This window comes from Limulus polyphemus, unplaced genomic scaffold, assembly GCF_000517525.1.
Source record: "Limulus polyphemus unplaced genomic scaffold, Limulus_polyphemus-2.1.2 Scaffold33, whole genome shotgun sequence".
Classification (NCBI taxonomy): domain Eukaryota; kingdom Metazoa; phylum Arthropoda; class Merostomata; order Xiphosura; family Limulidae; genus Limulus; species Limulus polyphemus.
In genome coordinates this window covers 1,202,481-1,224,104 of record NW_013665643.1, presented here as the reverse complement: position 1 = coordinate 1,224,104, position 21,624 = coordinate 1,202,481, and the positions used below count along the sequence as shown (strand labels likewise).

Sequence of the window (21,624 nt, the reverse complement as noted above, 5' to 3'; positions counted from 1 at the left end):
ACGGCTGAAAGGGCGAGCATGTTTGGTGTGACGGGGATTCGAACCCGCGACCCTCAGATTGCGAGTCGAGTGCCTTAACCACCTGGCCATGCCGGGCCTCGACGTTTTAAAAAATACTGAAATAGAAATAGTTCTAACGGGGTAAGGAGAGTTTAGTTCATAATTCTAGTATTTATACGTAATGTATATTTTTCCCCAATAAGATTCCAAAGAGTGAGCTTCGAATGACAGACACAATACAAAACAATGATAACTTTTCTTAAATTAATCATGAATGAACGAGAACATAAAGCTCGAATTCATCGTACAAACAATGAGCCTTTACGCGAGCAGCGTGTCCTTTAAATATCTCGAGACTTATAGGTTCACTTCTAACACGTTCCAGGAGGGTTGCTATGGCAACATAATTGAATGTTGTTTGAGAAATCCATGCAGACAGTATAGGACGCCTGCAAAATTGGATAGCTTAACGCGTGACTTAATTTCATGAAGTTGTACCGGTTGTATGGGCGAATATCTTTCTTTAACTCTTGCAAAAATGGAAGAGATTTTTTGGGAAGGGATACTTTAATTACACGGTACATCAATCATTCCAATAAATATACTCGAGTAATGTATATAAAAGAAACACGACATTGTTAATCGATTTTTAGACTCAAAATTTCGGAGCCAGATAATTCTCAGAAATGTTTTTGTAGGGGGCGCTGGTGCGAATAGATAGAACATCGAAGAAAAAACAGTTACTTAGATATCAGTAAATTGAATCATAATGATTATAGCTCTCAGTGACTTGTAAAAGTAAAACGTTACATTTTGTTACATTTAACGTAACCCGGCGTTAGTAAAGAGGTTTTGTTTTGTTTGTTTTTTGAAGTTAAGCACAAAGCTACACAATGGGCTCTGCCCACCACGGGTATCGAAACCGGGATTCTAGCGTTGTAAGTCCGCAGACATTAGTAAAGAGGTACGGAAAAACAAGATAATATTGAACAAATATGAAGGTGCCGTTTTATTCCAACCTTTAATTCCATCTGAAGAGATGTATCGGTGACCAAAATATCGTTGGTACAGCCCAACACGCGCGCAGATGAGGTATCTGTCAAGTACTGGATGTTGTATTGTATATACATCTATTTAGTTATTATTGTAAAATCAACACCAGTTAGAACCTGAACTTGGTGTATTACACAATATGTTTGGATCGTGGTAACAAGGGCATAAGAATTTCAAAAGAAAACTAAGTTAATTGAAAAATAATTTGGAAATTATGTACAACGTACGTGTTTTTTTTGTCAATGAATAATGCGAGTTAAATTGTAGTTTCATTAGTTTTTTTTAAGAAGCCCGGCATGGCCAGGTGGTTAGGGCACTCGACTCGCAATCTGCGTGTCACGGGTTCGAATCCCTTTCCCACCAAACATGCTCGCCCTTTCAGCCGTGGGGGCGTTATAATGTGACGGTCAATCCCACTATTCGTTGATAAAAGAGTAGCCCAAGAGTTGGCGGTGGAGGGTAATGACTAGCTGACTTCCCTCCAGTCTTACACTTCTAAATTAGGGACGGCTAGCGCAGATAGCCCTCGTGTAGCTTTGCGCGAAATTCATAACAAACAAACAAATTTTGAATTGATAGACTAGAGGGAAAGCAGTTAGCACTCCCGCCAACTCTTGGCTACTCTTATTTGATCGAATAGTGGAATTTTACTGTGATTCGTATAGCGAATTCACGATTCCAAAGTGAGGATCATATTTTTGCGGCTGCAAGAAGAGAATTATGGATCCTCAGTTCGGACACGCTGACCACTAGACCTCGCCGGCTCAACCGTGCTTCGAAAGCGCACGTCTGAACAATAATTCAGTATAATTTTGCTTAGTTTTTGATATTCATATTGGTAAAAAAAGAGAATAATTTTGGGTAGTAAAATTGATTCTATTTCTCTCCCTTGTAATGTCATTAAATGTACTTCAATCACCGAAACAAATGGTCTCATTCGAACAAAGGCGATTAATCATTCCTGGTGATTATCCTAAACAATCATTTAGGCAACCCATATGGTAACACGTAGCGAAAAGGTATTCCACAAATATTCATTCGTATGTTCAATCAGATCTATTTTAGCCCCTCAGTGGCACAGCCGTATGTCTACGCACTTACAACGCTAGAATCCGGGTTTCGATACCCGTGGTGGGCAGAGCACAGATAGCCCTTTGTGTAGCTTTGTGCTTAATTACAAACAAACAAACAAGATATATTTTATGGGTTATCTGGCACAGTGCTTCTCAACTCACAGGTCGCGACCTAAGAATCTGGGAACTACATCTATTTATTTATTTAGTATGTATTTAGAAAGTCAGATATATTTACACTGAAACTATTAATCAGATCGCGACTATCCAACAATGTTTATAAATGTATCCTGAAAAAAAAAATGAAACTATTGCTTTTGTATGTAGTTTATGAAATACGCTTATAAGTAAAATTAAGTTTTTTTTTTGTTTTTTTTTTACTTTTAATGAAGAGAGAGAAAGGAACGGTTAAACTTTTAGAAAGAGAAAAAAAATTAAAGTCATTTAACCAAAAAGGTTAACCATCTAATCTCAGTCTCTTCCAGCAATTTTTAACCATGGCTTTATATTTTCCGATTTTATCACGATGTAAGTTAATATGTATATTTTATTTGAATTGACTATAAATTACATAAAATAACGTGTCAGAAAGCACAACGTAGCAAAAGGATAATCAAAAGGAAACGTTTATTCTGAACACTGGAGTGGGTTGAAAAACACTTGAGTATAATCTGACTCTGTTGATGCAACAGCGTTATTTCAAGCACAGATAACTAGGATCAATAAAACTGTCACAGAAGAACTAACGTTTCATGAATAATATTCCTGGACCTTTTTATAGCGCAAAAAAAAAAAGAAGTTTGTGTGAAGCGTCCTTGACAATGGCTATGGTTTATTGGTAAATACTACCACGAAAATTGCAATGTCGTTCGATTCTCTGGCAAAGAAAGTAATGTTTTCCCTGACTGATTGATCACCTGTCAAAAACTGTTACTGTGGCGAAAAGAGAGGAAGCTGAAATGAAAATTTAACTTGGACTTCTTATCACTTGTTATTCTAAAACACATTCTGTACACTCTGTTAGAAGTCACTTATCGACTCCTCATTCGCTTTCTCCCTGTGTATTACTGAACTAACATTAAAATTCAATGCTAGGACCAGGTTAAATAAGTGTACAGGTAGTTTCACTCAATCAGCGACAATTGCACAAATCAATAATCAAAGAAAGAATTACTTGACCTTATTTTAGTGTGTAATACCACTAATTATGAATTACTTGGAAGTCCAAAATACAAAGGTGAAATCTTTCGCTATCCCACACGCTTGTTTGTTTCGGATATTCGTGCAAACCTACATATCTATCTATCTGCGCGAGCCGTCCCTAATTTTGAAGTGATTGACTAGAAAAAAGGAACTAGTCAACAGAATCCACAGCAAACTATTGAGCTATTCTCATAAAATAGTAGGATTTGATCGTCATTTTTAAAATGCACCCACGGACCAAAAGTGCGGAGCGCGTTTCTTTTAAGCAACAACGGGACGCGAATCATGAACCTTCCGATACATAGTCCAGAGTGATTCCCTTTAGACACTTGTCATCTTTGTGTGTTTTACGTCTCCCGGTGGGACAACGGTATGTTTACGGACTTACAACACTAAAATCCGGTGTTTGATTCCCCCGCGGTGGACACAACAGATAGCCCAGTGTGGCTTTGCTTGAAAACAACCAAACAAACGATTTTTGTTTAAATTGATCTTAAAAATGTACAATTGTCCAATACAGTTAATGATAAAAACAATTCTAAATAGGCTGTGTTACATAGGGGTATAAATAGTCTGAGGTACATTTCTCTGGTCTATCTTTGCAGTTCTCAGAAAATTCTGTTTGTCGATGTGATGATAAACCAATGTCACCACATTCATTGTGGCTATCATTACTAATATATCAGATGTTACCATATTTATTCTGCTTATCAAAAGCATGACAAATCAATATGTTCGATGTCATGAAATTTACTCTGACTATCAACATTACAAAAAATCAAAATGATCGATACCAGTCGATATTCACTCTGATTATAAGGATATTTACTCTGATTATAAGGATATTCACTCTGATTATAAGGATATTCACTCTGATCATAAGTACTAAAATAAATAGAGTTATTGACACTATAATGGACGATTTTAAGCTTTTGATAATACCAGTCTCACTCTTATTTTATATACTTAATATTATATTGGTAATAACAGCTTTAATATCAAATTTACGTCTGAATTGGCCTGATTAAACTATGACGCCAGGGACTATTAATAAGAAGATTTTTCTTTTATACGAACTATTCTTATCAATGGTGGTGTCTGTTAACATACGAAGTTCATTTAAATAGACAATTCGTCACATCAGCCTAGAGCATGTTTCATAATACTTGTATTTGACTTAATCCTTATTTTTGATATTTGCTAGAGTGGAGCCACCATGTGGTAAAATCCATTTTACGCCTTCAACGACGATATTTTGTACCTACTGTTGAGTGAATCCAATTTTCTAAAAATCTGTATAAAACCAATTTGATGCTATCCATTATTTTTTCATATTTTGTCCATTGTCCAATACATTTATTCTCCTTTTTTAGTTTCAGTAACTAAAAACATTTATATTTTTCGTTTAAACATTGTCGTAAAGGCCACCCATGTAGATTTAGGCTTAGTATCCCACTTTTTTCTCTATTATTCTGGGTGACTAGTGTTAAAAATGGACCATTAACTCTAAGCTAATAAAACAGTAAGATTCACTGAAGTGAGTTGTGAAATCTCATCATTTTTAAATAACAGGATATTGTTTTATAAAATATGTCCCCATTCTCTTTCTATAGTTCTCTGACTCGTCATCTAAACAGTCAGTGAGGGTGTAAAAGGTTAGATGATCGTGATATACGTGTCGTTCCTGATATATCATGTATTGGCGGACTGTACTTTAGGTGATTGTGACGTAGTTATCGAATCAAATAATTTTTATATCTTAACTAAGATGAAAGAGGAACGAAGTCTCTGTAAAAAACTATTCTGTTAAGGAACCTGTTGCTTTAATTATAAAGTCGTTAGGCCTCAAACAAACCGATTCGGGACATATTGATTAAACTCAGTTATTATAGCAGCCACTAATGATACTTAAAAGACAAGATATTGTTTGAAGCCTATCTTTGTTATAGAAGTAAGTATCCAAATTATACAACTTCTAACAAATATAATTTGTTTTCCTTGAGGAAAATGATTTACTTATTGAGAAAGAGAAATTTTAATGTTACAGTTGGATACGCCTGCCCCCCCCCCCAATGGTACAGGGATAAGTCTCCAGACTTATAACGCTAAAAACCGAGTTTCGATACCCGTGGTGGGTACAGCACAAATAGCTCATTGTGTAGCTTTATGCTTAGCTACAAACAAAACGGACATGCCTTTATATATTATTCTCAGCTAGCAAAGAATATAGATATCTTAAGTTTTCTTCGAATTACTTTTGATAAAAAATTAAACAAATCAGCTTTTGGTGATTAGAAATGAAACAGTGAAACGAACAGAAACGGAATAAAGCCTAATTTATTGTACATTATGTATTTCAAACTATATTATTGATTGTTTTATTTTTACATTTAGTGGGTTTTATTCAATACTCTTTACACGAAAAGAATGCACACTTCAAAGTGAGAAAACTTTGACGAATATAAACAAAATGTATATAAAACACACGCCTCACTTATATAAAATAATTCTGTATCAGGTATACGAAGGCGAGAAAAATAGGACTTACCTGACTGATGTTGTGACCAGTGTCCACAAGCACATCAATGAGATCCATGGACTTTGCAAAAGCGTCCCTTAGGTTCACGTGGTGGAATGATACTATACTGCCCTCCCGCTTGGCTCTCTCCATCGCTTCTTTCCGTTTCAGCGCTTTCTCTCGACGCATCTGATTCTTGTAGAACTCAGCGAAGTTGTTAACTATAATGGGAATTGGCAGAGCAATGACTAGCACCCCGCAGATACAGCAGACACTACCTATCGCTTTTCCAAGAGGTGTGGTCGGGTAGATATCACCGTAGCCGACGGTTGTCATGGTGATACTTGCCCACCAAAACGTCTCCGGGATGCTGGTATACTTGGTGTCTGGCTCATCTTTTTCGGCGAAGTACGTTAAACTTGAAAAGATCATGATCCCTATGGCCAAAAATAGCATGAGCAAACCGAGTTCCTTGTAACTGTTTCTCAATGTGAACCCAAGACTCTGTAACCCCGTACTGTGACGGGCTAGTTTTAGGATTCTCAGAATCCTCATGATTCGGAAGATTTGTACAATACGTCTGACGTCCTGAAATTGATCTGTGTGTTTGTTGGATTCGATTAGAAACAAAGATACAAAATAAGGGAGGATAGCTAATAAATCGATAATGTTCAGAGAGCCTTTGAAAAATTTCCATTTGTTTGGTGCGGAAATAAACCGTAAGACATATTCCAGAGTGAACCACGTGATGCAGACAGCCTCCACCATGGCCAACTTTGGATTATCTCCACCCTGGTGACCATCCTTGTCCTCTACTTGCATCTGGGGCAGTGTGTTGAGGGTCAGAGCTATTGTCGAGAGGACTATGAACAGAATGGACAGCACAGCCACTACCTGGAAGATAGGGCACAATGACTTTTTTGACCATTGGCCATTAACAAAAAAACACGACTTTCAACGGACCTCTCGATGTCATTTTTGTTTAACACAAAAGGAAGAGACAAGTAAGTAAGCAAGTGAGCTATAACTATGCAAATTTCTTCCAAATTTCTAGAAACAAGTTTTGACTCGCCAAAATGCCTAAATCATCAGATATATAAAACTTCAGTCAAAATAAAGCTTAATAAATCGGAGTTTATAACCAATATATTTATCTGAGGTATAATAGTTGACCTGACGTAATTTTTGAGATAGATATATATGTCAAAAGAGAAATAGGAAATACCGGAAAATATATATAGAGAGAGAGATTATGTAAAGTTAGGGGATTTGTATTAATAGGTTTTCTCCAATCCAGAAGCAGTTATTATTTATGTTTTTAAACTATTTAATAAGAAAATATCAGGCGTCCACTGCAAATCATAGGTTTCTACTGTTTCTGTTTTCGATGTGCAGGATGTAGGACATAAAGCTGATTTTGAACTATTTAATAAGAAAGTATCAGACGTCCACTACAAATCATAGGTTGATACTGTTTCTGTTTTCGATGTGCAGGATGTAGGACATAAAGCTGATTTTGAACTATTTAATAAGAAAATATCAGAAGTCCAATGCAAATCAAGGGCTACTACTGTTTCTGTTTTCGATGTGCAGGATGTTGGACATAAAGCTGAGGTATAATTATATTAGTTTGTCTTTATAGACCATAAACACAATCACTAGGGGATAAGTAATAACGTTGTTTTTTTTTTCGCAGACTTTTCGTTTGCTCTTAGCACAGACGATACACAGAAATATAAGATAGTAAGATACAAATCTATCCACTCTTTTCTGTTCGTTAATGTATTTTTACTGTCGATGACTTTTATCTGAATAAGACATATAATGCTGACATTTTTTTCGTACATTTGTCAAAACTGGCTTATCTTCAGAGTATGCATAATAAAAGAATGCTTGATTTTGTTTCCAGATCGTCATAGATTTCTTAATCATAAACATTGTAGAGAAATCTACATTCATTGTGCTCTAAATACCACTTTATTAATAAATTTATAAAATACAAACGTTAATAAAACTCCAACGTATCTATTCTCCAGATCAATGAATTTAGATTTCTCTACAATGTTTATGATTAAGAAATCTATGACGAAAGTGGTATTTAGTGCAGTTTCTTTTTTATAGATTCATTAATGTCAATAAAACTCCAACGTATCTATTAGAATGCACTAAATAATAAGTTAAACGCTATTTTCTTTTACTGTTAATCCATTTTCAGTGTTGATGACATATACTTGAGTCAGACAGTGATATACAATACTCATATCTTTTCGTACATCTTTTCAAATGGATTTATCATCAGAGTGCGTGGTATAATTGTATGTAAATAGAATGATATATATATATATCCATTATTCTTTTAAAAAAAAACTGAGGAGGTATTTCCTTCTTTTCTTGGATGTAATAACTATAATCTGTCAATACTGTAAACCACTAGACTACATGAATGATTGTAAACATTCATGATCTACCAAACAACAAATCTGGGCCCGTTATTGACACGGTATTCATATTTTCTGGCTTTATAATAATCGATCTCTTTCAAATGTCTACGATATACAGGTTCACAGATTATTAAGCTGAGAAGCTATTTTACATCAATCTATTTACAGATCTTTAAAGCAGATTATTAAGCTGAGAAGCTATTTTACATCAATCTATTTACAGATCTTTAAAGCAGATTATAAGCAACAGAAGGATATAAAAATATCTTTAACTTTTAATTTTGTTTAACAAAAATATACGATAACATTTGAGAATATATTTTCTTGTGACTAACACCTAATATCAGAATTAGTGTGTGTATAGATTAAGGCACATTAAAACGGGAAACTACTCATTCTGTCTTTACTCTTTGTATATTAATTTTTCAAGTTGCAGATTATGTGTAGATACTCAAAATATCGAGTGTTTGTTTTCTTCTCTCCTCTGAGTATTAAATATTTCCAAAAATATTTTCCATTGGAAAATAAGAAGCTGATACACCTTTTCTCACACAAGGATGATTGTATTCAGGTGTATACTATTAACAAGTTAACATTTTATCTTTTATCCATCCATAAATTATTATGAAATCAGATACTTACAATACGTTTGTAAGCTGTCCTTTTCTATATTGAGATGTTATTCTTAGTAACTATTTTTATTAAATAGGATATATATAGAGTGCATGGCAGTACGTTGTTTTTCTTTCAATAATGTATTCAAATTAATTTATCTCTAAAGTCAATTACACAGAAATACTGTCTTTTTCTGTTATAATGTTAATTATCATTAACCTTCAGTTCAACTATACACGTGTATGATATCTACGAATTTTCTTAAACTGTTTATTGTAATCAAATTATAATCTATATTATACGAACATATGTAGAATATAGTAATTTTACCACGCCCCTCAGGAGCCAAGGGGTGTCTTTACACTACAATTTATTGAATATTAAAAGTAAGTTCAATCCGGAAACTCTCAAAGAGGGTAGTTTTGGACGTATCTTTTCGAGACACGTTTTTGTTTGTTAATTGATAAATGTTTAAGTGAAATACAGGATCCTCAGGTCTCCATATTAGCTAGTGCTAAGGTCTACCCACTGTGAGTAACTTCAGTATATATCAATGAAGCCACATTTTCAGCATTATCAATTAAGCAATTGCCAACCTCTTATGCTTCTGTTATCACCTTTTAACTGAGATACGAACGATTTCACTTGCGATTCGGTAGGGAAGGTCGAAGCATCACGATAGTCAGCAGTAGGATGAGCAGACAGGTACACTTTGAAAACAGCTACAGGCATAATATTTTACTCAGTTTGCTGCACATTATCTACCAAGGTTCCTGAATACCTCTGCAAGACTTCCATGTTTCTTGTGTTTGGTCGTTAAACTCGTTATGCGCTAACGGATTTCAGTCACCTTACCACTTCAAATCACTTTTCGCAGTCTCAACGCTAAAAGATTGCGGGAAATGCATTTTTTTAACGAATAAGATTGTTCAAAAAGTTTCAATTCAAATCAAGAAAAACCGGATTGGGTAGTGTTTTTTTTCCCGACAGAAATGTCCCCCACTGGCTCGTGAGGGTTCTGTTAAAAACAATTTTATATTTTCCCAATTTTTTGTTATTAATTCATTTAAAAAGATTTCTGGTAGTAATTTAAAGCATATCTTTTTTGTCATTCTATTAACAATTATTTACATACAACGTAGCCCCCTGGTGGATCAGCGATAAACTTGGGGGCTTGTAGCGCTAAAATTCGGGGTTCGATCCTTGTAGTGCGTAAAGCCCAGATTGTACAGCTCTGTATATTTCATACGCAGTATACTATAAAAGAGTTAATTGATTTTTTTTGTATCTACTAGTAATTCTTCGTCTTCGTTAATAGAATGCAGAAACAAACAGTAGTAAGCGTAATTTTTTTACTATTCGTTATTAAAATAAATTTTTCTAAAAAATATTTTTACTCTTAAAGATTAGTAATAAATGTAGGAATATTTTATACTAATTTACTTTCAAAGGCTAATGTATACAAATATACATATGTAAGAAGCTAGTATCTGTTATTCACTTCAAGGATAAAAATCTAATTGCATAGTTTTCCTTTGAAATGATATTAATATTCATTGAAATTTTTTAGAATAATTAAGAAATATAGTTTCACGAATTACTAATAGCTATCCACATTAATAGTTGATATCCCTGAATTGATCTTGAACATTAATTGTATACAGATACAGAAGTATAAAACATTTTCTTCTGTACTGATCTACTTATAATAATTTAGCTTAATTTACAAATATTTGTTTTTTTACCGCAAAGTCACACTATCTTCGCTCTGTCCAACGCGGGGAATCGAATCCCGGATTTTAGTATTGTAAGTTCAGAAACTTGTTGCTAACCAACTACAAATATAGATAGTATTAAGTTAAGATATCTCAGTTGTATCTATATCTTCTATTAATACATACATACATATATATTTTATTTTCAGCGAATATTGTATACAAATTCACTTAGTAATTAATGGAAGATACGTGTTATCTTATCTATGCATTAATAATAATATATTACGGGTGAATATTTAGAGGTGGGATGATTATCTGATGTTTTTGCATTGATTAATTAATAATCGGGAATCAATAAATTGTAATTTTTAATATGTTCTGCAAGCACACACCCACACATTATATATATTCATACATGTTAATAGCTTGAGTTTTTTAAAGTTTTTAAATCGTCATATTTATTCAAATAATTAAGAATGACTAATTTAATTTGTAAATTATACGTTCATATGAATATCTTAACAAGACGAGGATTTGTTTTCACTTTTCTCGATTCATTAATAATTCAACTTTTTGCAATCAGTCATTAGTAATTTGCTTTCAATGTAATCTAATATATGAATACGTTATTAAGTTGGTGAACTATATCGAGGCGAGGTGTTGTTGGGGCCCTATTCTCCAGTGGGAGTCTACAGGGATCATTATTAACGTAGTGAATAATTTTACACATTAATTTACCTATGTTATGAGTGTTAAAAAACAATGGCATATATATACAGTGTTTAAAGTGATGCCAGTATGCACGTTCTTGGGGCGGAGGGGCCAGGTTGGTGTTTTCAGAGTATAATGTGAAGTATACTCACTCTACAATTGCAAAAACACTAAAATCAAACGTACTTTTGTGCGAAACCAAACGTATTTTGCAGCAATAAAAATATTTTGTTATCATTTCTTTATTTTTTGCTGTTATGTCATATGTTTTTCTTACCATTATGCATATGCTAGTCCTCTTTAACCGCAGCACACACATATATATGTATATATATGTTGCCCTACTTTAAACACAACACACACACACATATATATATTATATTAATTCTATGAGTTGTTCTCATTTACTGTGATGTATTAATATTGTTATAAGCTTAATCGTATTCTTCTCCATACTATGATTAACGTTTGTTTTCTTTCTTAATTAGAAAAAAAAAATAAACACGAAAGTTGAAAAGTTAGCCATAAAGATGAAATCAGCAACGAATTTGTGATACACAAGTTGACAATTAGGAATGGATTTCTTATAGTTACTTTGCTCGAGAAAGCACACAGAAAGCTGAGGAAAAAACCGAGCCAATAGGAATATTTCTATCATAACAAATTCGAAAGCCAGCAGCCTTTGTATTACAAATATTTGACTAGAAATGGAAATCAAGCATACATAACGTGCTACTTTGAAACATCCACCATTATCACAAAGCTCTTACAAATAGGTGTTTTTGCAAAGCTGGTGTACTTATTTACAACATATAGCTAATAAAGTAATTACCGTCATATAATCTCACCAGTAGATCAACTTTCAACTACTATAACGGATTATTTTACTCAAACAAATACTTAAGGTTGAAGGTGTCAAACAATTCAAAACATAATTTAAAATACTTAAATTATCGCATTCGATAATTTTTTTTTTTTGCAGATGGGGATAAAAACAGATAATTAATCTATAGTTACAAAAATACAATATCAACATATTGCAAACCTTTTTCTCAAATGTATTTTTGTCTCAATGAGTGAATTTTGAAAGAAATAATTGGTATTATTCGTGTTATTATTTTGCAGTAAATAACTAACTTTTTGAAGTAAATGGTATTTTTTCTGATGATTTTTCGGAGCTTCTTTAGATACTGTAACTTTACTTAAGATAAGCCTAAATAAGTATTATTTATAAAGGCACAACTAAAGTGTAGCCTAACGTACATTTGTGTAACATATGGATAACATCAAAGCACCGAGAAAATGATAAACGAAGTTGCAGGTCAACTACTCCTAAGTCACTCCCATTACATGCACCTTTCATAAGTACAAGACATTCAGCGCCATCTGGTGTACAATAGTTAATTTTGCGTGCAGGAGTACGACGTCACTGACACATGCATGTATCACAAACGTAGATAACATCATAGCATCTGAGAGGTGCAGTCGTTACACTGGCCATTCCCAACAGGTGTATTAATTTGTCAGCGAGGCACGAAGACAAACAGACAGACAAGAAGACGCATATATACACAGTGAGAGCAGAAAACTGAAAAACATTTGAAACTTAATACGTAAAGTCATGAAAATAGTTTTCTGAAATTCCTAAATATAAATGCATATTCAGAAAGTTTAATTTCTTCTTTATACAAGGAAAATCTCTTAAAAACAAAGCTCATAAAATGTGAAATAATTAAGTGAAAAAAGAAAACCATTAATATGAATGTTTCGATTACTGGTGCTCAAACTACAGATTAACTATAAATGTATTTTACTTCAGAAAACAACTTTTATAATGTTATCACTAAAATCATGAGTAATATACAAATACACATGTTTTTCTATTAAACAAACATTAGTTTAAAACAAACGTTAATGTGTTATTAGTTTATTAACAAATCTGCTGAACTATACGCAAATGTTAAATGCTAGCGATATTCAAAATGCTCTTTTAAACCATCAAGAAGATTGGAAGAAAATTTAATTTCTGTTGAGGAGTTACGATTTTTAAGGACACCAAAACTTTTTAGTAAGAGTAAGAATGAAGAGTTCCTTCTAGAACATTTTAACAAAGAGAATATAATTATGTTGTAAAACAACTCCCAGTTACAACATGTAGATTGAATTTCCAATATAATTTCCAGAAAATTTACAACTAGAGCGTATTATCACCTGGGTGGTCATTTAGGTATTGCGCCGCAGGTTGAAAATACCAAGTACTGTACTATGTTTTTAGTATTTTGTTGGACTTATTTTCCTGAAAAACTGTTGAAATAGTAAATTCTGAAATTTCTGTTAAACCTACCAGTATATACCCTAAGAGGGAAGATATGTTTTAACATTTTAAACCAATAACGACTTGAATTTTGCAATTACTACTGATATCTCATTCGTATTCCATCTTTTCAAGTTGGAATAAAAATTGCAATCAGACCTACATCATTAGAAGTTTGATGTTAACATTCATTGGTGTGACGACAAAGTTAAATGGTTTTTGTAAAATTGATCAAACATTATGATCTATTTTTGAGGTCTGCGCATTACCTTATTTTAGTATATTCTTTCTAATAAGTTTGTAGTGAAGCCTATACATTTCTAAGAAATATTTTTACAACACCAAGGATACATTAATTATATTAATGTTTCATAGGCCTAATGCAGGTTTATTCTGAAATATAAATATATATATGAGAGTGCTGTAAAATTGATCAAACATTATTGTCAATTTTTTTTTTTGTAGATTTTTTTTTACGATATTCTCTCCACTACTATAGCACTAAGTCTAAAATAGTTCTACGAAATTTCTTAGAACCACAAGGATATTAGTTTTTCATAAGCTTGCTGAAGATTTCCCTTCTAACATGCTTGTTTACTTTAAAATAAAAATCAGTAAGAATCAGACATATCTGTATTTTTTCCGCTTTATCCAAAATTCATTAAACTTAGAAAATTCACACATTAATTGGGACTCTTCCCACAAAAAAAGTCATATTATTAAGTATTATCCTTAGCTTGTTTATTTTTCTCTTAAGTATTAATTCTTTTATAGAACTTTGACATCTGAATCACTATTGTTGTATTTGAAGTCGAGGTTTGGGCAAGGTCAACATGTACTGGAAACAGCATTTCTTTTCGCTGAGTTATGAAGTTAGTATTCATTATATTAGGTCGTCGAGAAATTAATGTCGCGTTTTCGAACACTTTAACTACCCCCCCCCCCAAAAAAAAAACAACGTACATCACGTATAATAGTTAAACGAACCGCCTAGACGTCACGTTAGTGTAGCCTATATAATGTGTAAAGTTTAGTATACTCTAATCCCTTATAGTGATGGTATACGACGAGACACACATTCGGTATATAATGCTGTTTGAATACAAGAAGGGAAACAACGCCTCTGTAGCCACAAAGAATATCAAAGAAGTTTATGGAAAAATTTTGTTTTGATATATATATATATATATATATATGTAATATGTGTTGTTTTTTTCATCTAAAAAAGCGACATTAATTTCTTGATGACCTGATATTGAATGATAGGTTTCGATATAAAATCCCATGAAATAAAGACATTAATACATCATAATATTTTTTTATAAAATTATGAATTTGTATGCATTGAAAATTTACTTCATAGTATAGACAACGGCCCGGCATGACCAGGTGGTTAGGGCGCTCGACTCGCGATCTGAGGGTCACGGGTTCGAATCATTGTCCCACCAAACATGCTCGCTCTTTCACCTGTGGTGGTGTTATAATGTGACGGTCAATCTCACTATTCCTTGGTAGAAGAGCAGCCCAAGAGTTGGCAGTGGATGGTGATGACAAGCTGCTTTCCATTTAATCTTTCATTGCTATAGAGATAGCTCTCGTGTTGTTTTGCGCGAAATTCAAAACCAAGCATATACAAAGGAATTTATGGACTTCATATCACAGACACAGAAATTTTTCAGATTTCATAGCATAGAGAAAATAGTTTATAGACTTCACGTCATAGACAAAGGAGTTATAGACTTCATAGCATGAAGAAAAGAGTTTATGAATTTCACATCGTAGACAAAGGAGTTTATGAACTTCATAGCATAGACAAAAGAGTTTATGAACTTCACATCACAGACAAAGAGTTTAAGCACGAAAATCTAATCTTATAAAAAAAGATGGGCTTTTTTTCACATGAAAATATTTATAAAATAATTTAACACCAAAAATACTATTATGGATAAGACCGTCTAAAGAGCATTAGATTCCTATCGTAAAGTGAAATGTTAGGGGTCATAAACACAACGTTTAAGTTGAGAGTTACTATTTAGAACGCATATAACCTTAATAAATTCATTAAAATAATTTCCAAAAAATTTACACCGAGAGCGCATTATCACCTGATAGGTGTCCTTTCACTCATCTCAAAATGACGTCTTGATGCAGTGTCTTTCACACTTGGCTGTGATTTTAATGTACTGTCACAGTCTCCACGTTTAGCTATATGATAATATTATGCAATGTTCACGTTTAATTTAACGTATTGTAATGTTTTGACACAGTGTGCTATTTAGCAGCATATCTTGCTGCTTTGTAGTCCACATTTAGTCGTATGATAATGTCTTGACATAGTAGACACATTTAGAAACATATCTTGCTGCTGTGTAGTCCACGTTTAGTCGTATGATAATATCTTGACACAGTAGACACATTTAGAAACATATCTTGCTGCTGTGTAGTCCACATTTAGTCGTATAATAATGTCTTGACATAATAGACACATTTAGAAACATATCTTGCTGCTGTGTAGTCCACGTTTAGTCGTATGATAATGTCTTGGCATAATAGACACATTTAGAAACATATCTTGCTGCTGTGTAGTCCACATTTAGTCGTATAATAATGTCTTGACATAGTAGAGACATTTAGAAACATATCTTGCTGCTGTGTAGTCCACATTTAGTCGTATGATAATGTCTTGGCATAATAGACACATTTAGAAACATATCTTGCTGCTGTGTAGTCCACATTTAGTCGTATAATAATGTCTTGACATAGTAGAGACATTTAGAAACATATCTTGCTGCTGTGTAGTCCACATTTAGTCATATAATAATGTATTGAGATAGTAGAGACATTTAGAAACATATCTTGCTGCTTTGTAGTCCACATTTAGTTGTATAATAATGTCTTGACATAGTAGAGACATTTAGAAACATATCTTGCTGCTGTGTAGTCCACATTTAGTCGTATAATAATGTCTTGACATAATAGACACATTTAGAAACATATCTTGCTGCTGTGTAAGTCACATTTAATCGTAATGTCTTGACACAGCATACAGATTTAGCAATATATATTACCGTTGAATAGTCCACATTTAATCGTATTTTAATGTTCTGACACAGTGAGCACATTATCAATATATATTGCTGCTGTGTAGTTAACAGTCAGACGTATTTCAATGTCTTGACACAAGTACACACGTTTAGCAACAGATCTTGCTTCTGTGTCGTCCACATTAGTCGTATTGTCTTGTCTCGATACAGTGAGCACATTTAGCATCACATTTTACTGCTGTAGTCCACATTCAGTCGTAGTCGTAATGTAATGTATTGACAGTATGCATGTGTAAGAATATATTTTCCTACAGGATAGTTTACTTTTATTCGTATTGCAATTACCTTATCAAGCGCCTTTTGATATTTTACTGTGTTAATGTCGTAACACAGTTAATTCTGGCATTTGTTAATGGGAAATATCTTCAAGTTTGATAAAAGTAAAATAAAGATAATTGATGAGAAAGAAAATGATTTATTCACTCTAAATAGGTATTTTTTATGATCTTTGCATGTGCTTTATAATTTTGAAATTGGAGTCAACTATAGTTTGATCGAACGTCACACATAAACTATGCAAAAGCAGGTTGGTGGATTATTTTTCATAGCCCATGATTTATATATTTTGTGTTTTTTTTCGTTTTATGTTTCTAACAAGAAGTTCGTGTTAGATTTTTACCCAAACAGATAAGCTGCGATTTACATTGTAAACCATTATTTTCTAGTTGAAGTGGACTTAGTGGTCAAAGGAGGGTTTCGCAGAGACTGTGAAACAATGAGTAGTTGTTACTGAAACAACATACGTTGAAACAATAATAAAAAATCAAATATTAGATACAATGTATCTTGATAACGCATTCTAAAACATCGAATTTTTTTTTTGCCAAAGATTTCATCCCCATTTAAAAAGTTCAGCACTAGTCAAGTAGCAGTACACTAGGTTCTGAGGTTTGAATCTTTTTAACAAAACCGTAAAGAGTTGAGTAACAGTAAACTATAATAATTTTTGTCTGTTTACACCAAAATCTATGCAGCGATACACAAAATGTTTCATTTTGTAGAAATCCAGTGAACTTTCTTATCTCATCAAAACGTTAGGCTGAAAAAACTGTTGTGCTTTAAGTTAGCACGAAACTACACACACTTTATTCCTTAAAGATTTATGAACTGTAACACAAATGGCGGTTGTGGCGACACAAACATACAAGTTTGTGTGTTTTGTAAAAAGTTTAACACAAGTGACTTGAGGTTTTCAATTCAACATTGTGTTCACGTAAATATATTGTTGTGCTGTGAGGTTAAGTATTTATTGTGTGCATGTAAATTGTAGGAAATTCAATACGAAGATTTTGCAACACCAGATTTATGTTCTTGTTTTGTTAGGCTACAACGATGGTGTTATTTCTAGCTTCAACTTCTATTGTAGGTATTCAAACATCAGATAATTTATGTTATTTTTACCCCTTCCATGATTTGCACGAGATAACTCGGGCGACCTCCATACGTCAAAAAATATTTTCCCGAGTTAATTCGGGCGAACTACTTCTCGCCATATTTGTAATTGTTCGCCCAAAGTTATTCACCTGTTATCCTGTATTACAATATGCTATCAAAAAGCGAAATAAAAAACCTGCCTTTTTGGGGCTAATTAACAAACAACAACAAACAAATCTTACACGGAAGGATGGGAGCGTTATAACGTGACGGCCAATCTCATTATTCGTTGGTGAAAGAGTAGCCCAAGAGTTGGCGGTGGGCGGTGATGACTAGCTGCCTTCCCTCTAGTCTTACACCGCTAAATTAGGGATAGCTAGCGCAAATAGTCCTGGTGTAGCTTTGCGTGAAATTCAAAAACAAACAAACAAACAAAACAAATCTTACACAGAAGGAGTTAAACAAGTTTTCACTGTGCAATTCATTACATTACTCGTTAAAAGCTGTTTATGTGAATACCATTAGGAATACTGACAGAACATCTCAGTAACTTATAAGTTTCAAGTACATTATCATTGGTGTTATTGAATAAACAAATCCCTCAGTCAAAAACATTACCAAAATGTTTCATTTTCTATCAGTAGCCGCCAAGAGAAGGAAAGTGAACGTGCTAGTGAGCGGTTTCGTTCTTATCATCTCTTTGGCCCGGCATGGCCAGGTGGTTAAGGCACTCGACTCCCAATCTGAGGGTCGCGGGTTCGAATCCCCGTCACACCAAACATGCTCGCCCTTTCAGCCGTGGGGGCGTTATAATGTGACGGTCAATCCCACTATTCGTTGGTGAAAGAGTAGCCCAAGAGTTGGCGGTGGGTGGTGATGACTAGCTGCCTTCCCTCTAGTCTTACACTACTAAATTAGGGACGGGTAGCGCAGATAGCCCTCGTGTAGCTTTGCGCGAAATTCAAAACAAACAAATCTTATCATCTCATGCTTCTTACTTAAGAGATATTTAGGTTTAAGTATTTATATTATTTACACATATAAGTCAGAAGTTTCGTTCCCACGGTTTTCTGGAAACTCTTAGTTCACATTTATTTTACATTCTCTAGAGCATAAGTAAGGAATTGACCGAAGCTAGTATCGTTAGTTGGCTATATTTTGTTAAAGTAAGTTATTTAAATTAACAAATCATGGTATGTAAAAGGATTAAAGCTACATCCAAAATAATAAAAGAAGGATATCAATTTCAATATTAAATTTTAAACATTGTTTAATGACGGATCTGAATGAAAATGTTGGATGCAAAGGAGCGCGGTAAAATATCGCACTAAACTTGCAGTGCTCGGAAAAAAAAATATCGCACTAAACTAGCAGTGCTCGGAAATGAAATATCGCACTAAACAAGCAATGCTCCGAAAAAAATATCGCACTAAACTAGCAGTGCTAGGACATAAAATATCACACTAAACTAGCAGTGTTAGGACATAAAATATCACACTAAATTAGCAGTGCTAGGACATAAAATATCGCACTAAACTAGGCGTGCTAGGACATAAAATATCGCACTAAACTAGGAGTGCTAGGACATAAAATCTCGCACTAAACTAGCAGTGCTAGGACATAATATATCGCACTAAATTAGCAGTGCTAGGACATAAAATATCACACTAAATTAGCAGTGCTAGGACATAAAATATCACACTAATCTAGGAGTGCTAGGACATAAAATATCGCACTAAACTTGCAGTACTAGGACATAAAATATCGCACTAACCTAGTCACATATCTCTTCATAGTTTCAATTTTGTTTGTTTGTTTACTGTTAAGCGCAAAGGTATCCAAATGGCTATCTCTGCTGTTCCCACCACGGGTATCGGAATCCAGTTTTTAGCGTTATAGGACACCAGGCTAACCGCTGAGCCACTGGAGGCTATAGTATCAATAACTTGGGGGGATATATTTAAATGAATACAATACCTTCAAGAAACTGATTAACCGTATGTTAATTTACACACTGGACATGATAAACGTTACTTTAAAAAAATATCGACAAACGGAAGGCTCTCACAGGTAATTTAGCACGAAATCAGCTTCAAAAATGGCTGTAATGTGTTCTTAAATATTTTTTTCTTCATTGTACCTTTCAACGAAGAATCTCATTTGGGAAAAGGGGTTCCTTCTGGTGTCTCAGTGGAAAGCCTTATGGCTAATAAAGCTAAAAATCAGAGCTCGATTCCCGCGACGGACACATCGCAGGTAGCCATAGTGCAGCTTTGCGCTAAAACAAGCAGGAACAATAGCTGAAAAATGGGGCATCAAAATATATCATTTAGATATTTTCTTATTGCACCATTGGTTTCTCACTTCATAAAGTTTACATAAAATTATTTTAAATTTTATAGGAACAAACTTATTTTGCAATAAACAAAAGCTCACGCTTAGCATCCGATTGTAGTATGTTTCATTTAGGAAGGACGTTTTTAATTTTATTAGTACATATAAGCCACCATGGAAATTATTTGTTTTAAGTTGATTTAGTTGAGTGCAATATATGTTAAGTAACTTATATTTGTTCAACGAATACGTTTGTTTGTTTGTAATTAAGCACAAAGCTACACAATGGGTTATCTGTGATCTGCCCACCACGTACCCGATTCTAGCGTTGTACGTCCGCAGACATACCGCTGTGCCACCGGGAGGGGGCATCAACGAATACCCGATCTGTTAAGAAAATAAGAGATAGACAGACAAATAGAAAGACAAATTAGCTGATAGAAAGTCTTGGTGATAAACCTTGTCGAAAATGCTGCAACACTATACAAAAAAAGCCAATCAAGAAAATCCTGCTTAGTCAGCCGTATTGAGATAGGAAGTAAATCGATGAGCGGAGAAGAATTCCCGAGGACCAACAAGGACAACTGAGGCTATGCCGAAACAAGGACGTCCGGCAGGCTGTGAAACAGCAATTCATCAATTGTTGATTTATCGAGTTGTGTAAAAATAAGAAATAGTCTAGACACAACCACATAACCTGTGAACACTTGAAGTTTGTGAGAAAAAAAAAATGATTGCTGTAAAAAAATGTCAGGAAAAGATAGTTTCGTTTGATTTTACTAGTTTTATAGAATATATTATGTGACAAACTAAGATCGACCTTCTACCACTCTGCGATAGAAAAACCTTCGCTAAAGAGTAGCATGAAAAAAAAACATTCAATATTGTATGAAATACACACACTATAACTGCCTAAACTGTCTGTATAAAAGATCACTAACACGTTCAGTAACAGCTGCTTTCTCATTAAAATGCAGGTCATCTAGAGACATGGCGTCTGAAACCTTTAGGAACGTTATTGGTTTTTCTTGAAAACGTCCATAAACTTATAAAGTGTTACTAGGACTAACTGCTTCTTGAATTTTATAACATTGGAACAGATCTACGTTTTTCTTCTCAGGATAAAATGCCATTAAATGTTAGGCACAAAGATAAAAGTTCATTGA

At 33.8% G+C, this 21,624-nt stretch overlaps 1 protein-coding gene across 2 annotated transcripts in view; it reads right to left on the bottom strand.

Moving 5' to 3' along the window:
• The window catches only part of LOC106460312 (potassium voltage-gated channel protein Shab-like), a 159,155-nt gene that overhangs the window by 61,286 nt on the left and 76,245 nt on the right, over window positions 1-21,624 (bottom strand). For both annotated transcript variants that reach the window (XM_022387381.1, XM_013920007.2), the window contains one exon: window positions 5,878-6,741. In XM_022387381.1, the coding sequence (XP_022243089.1) occupies window positions 5,878-6,741 (864 nt within the window). The remainder of the gene's footprint in view (window positions 1-5,877; window positions 6,742-21,624) is intronic.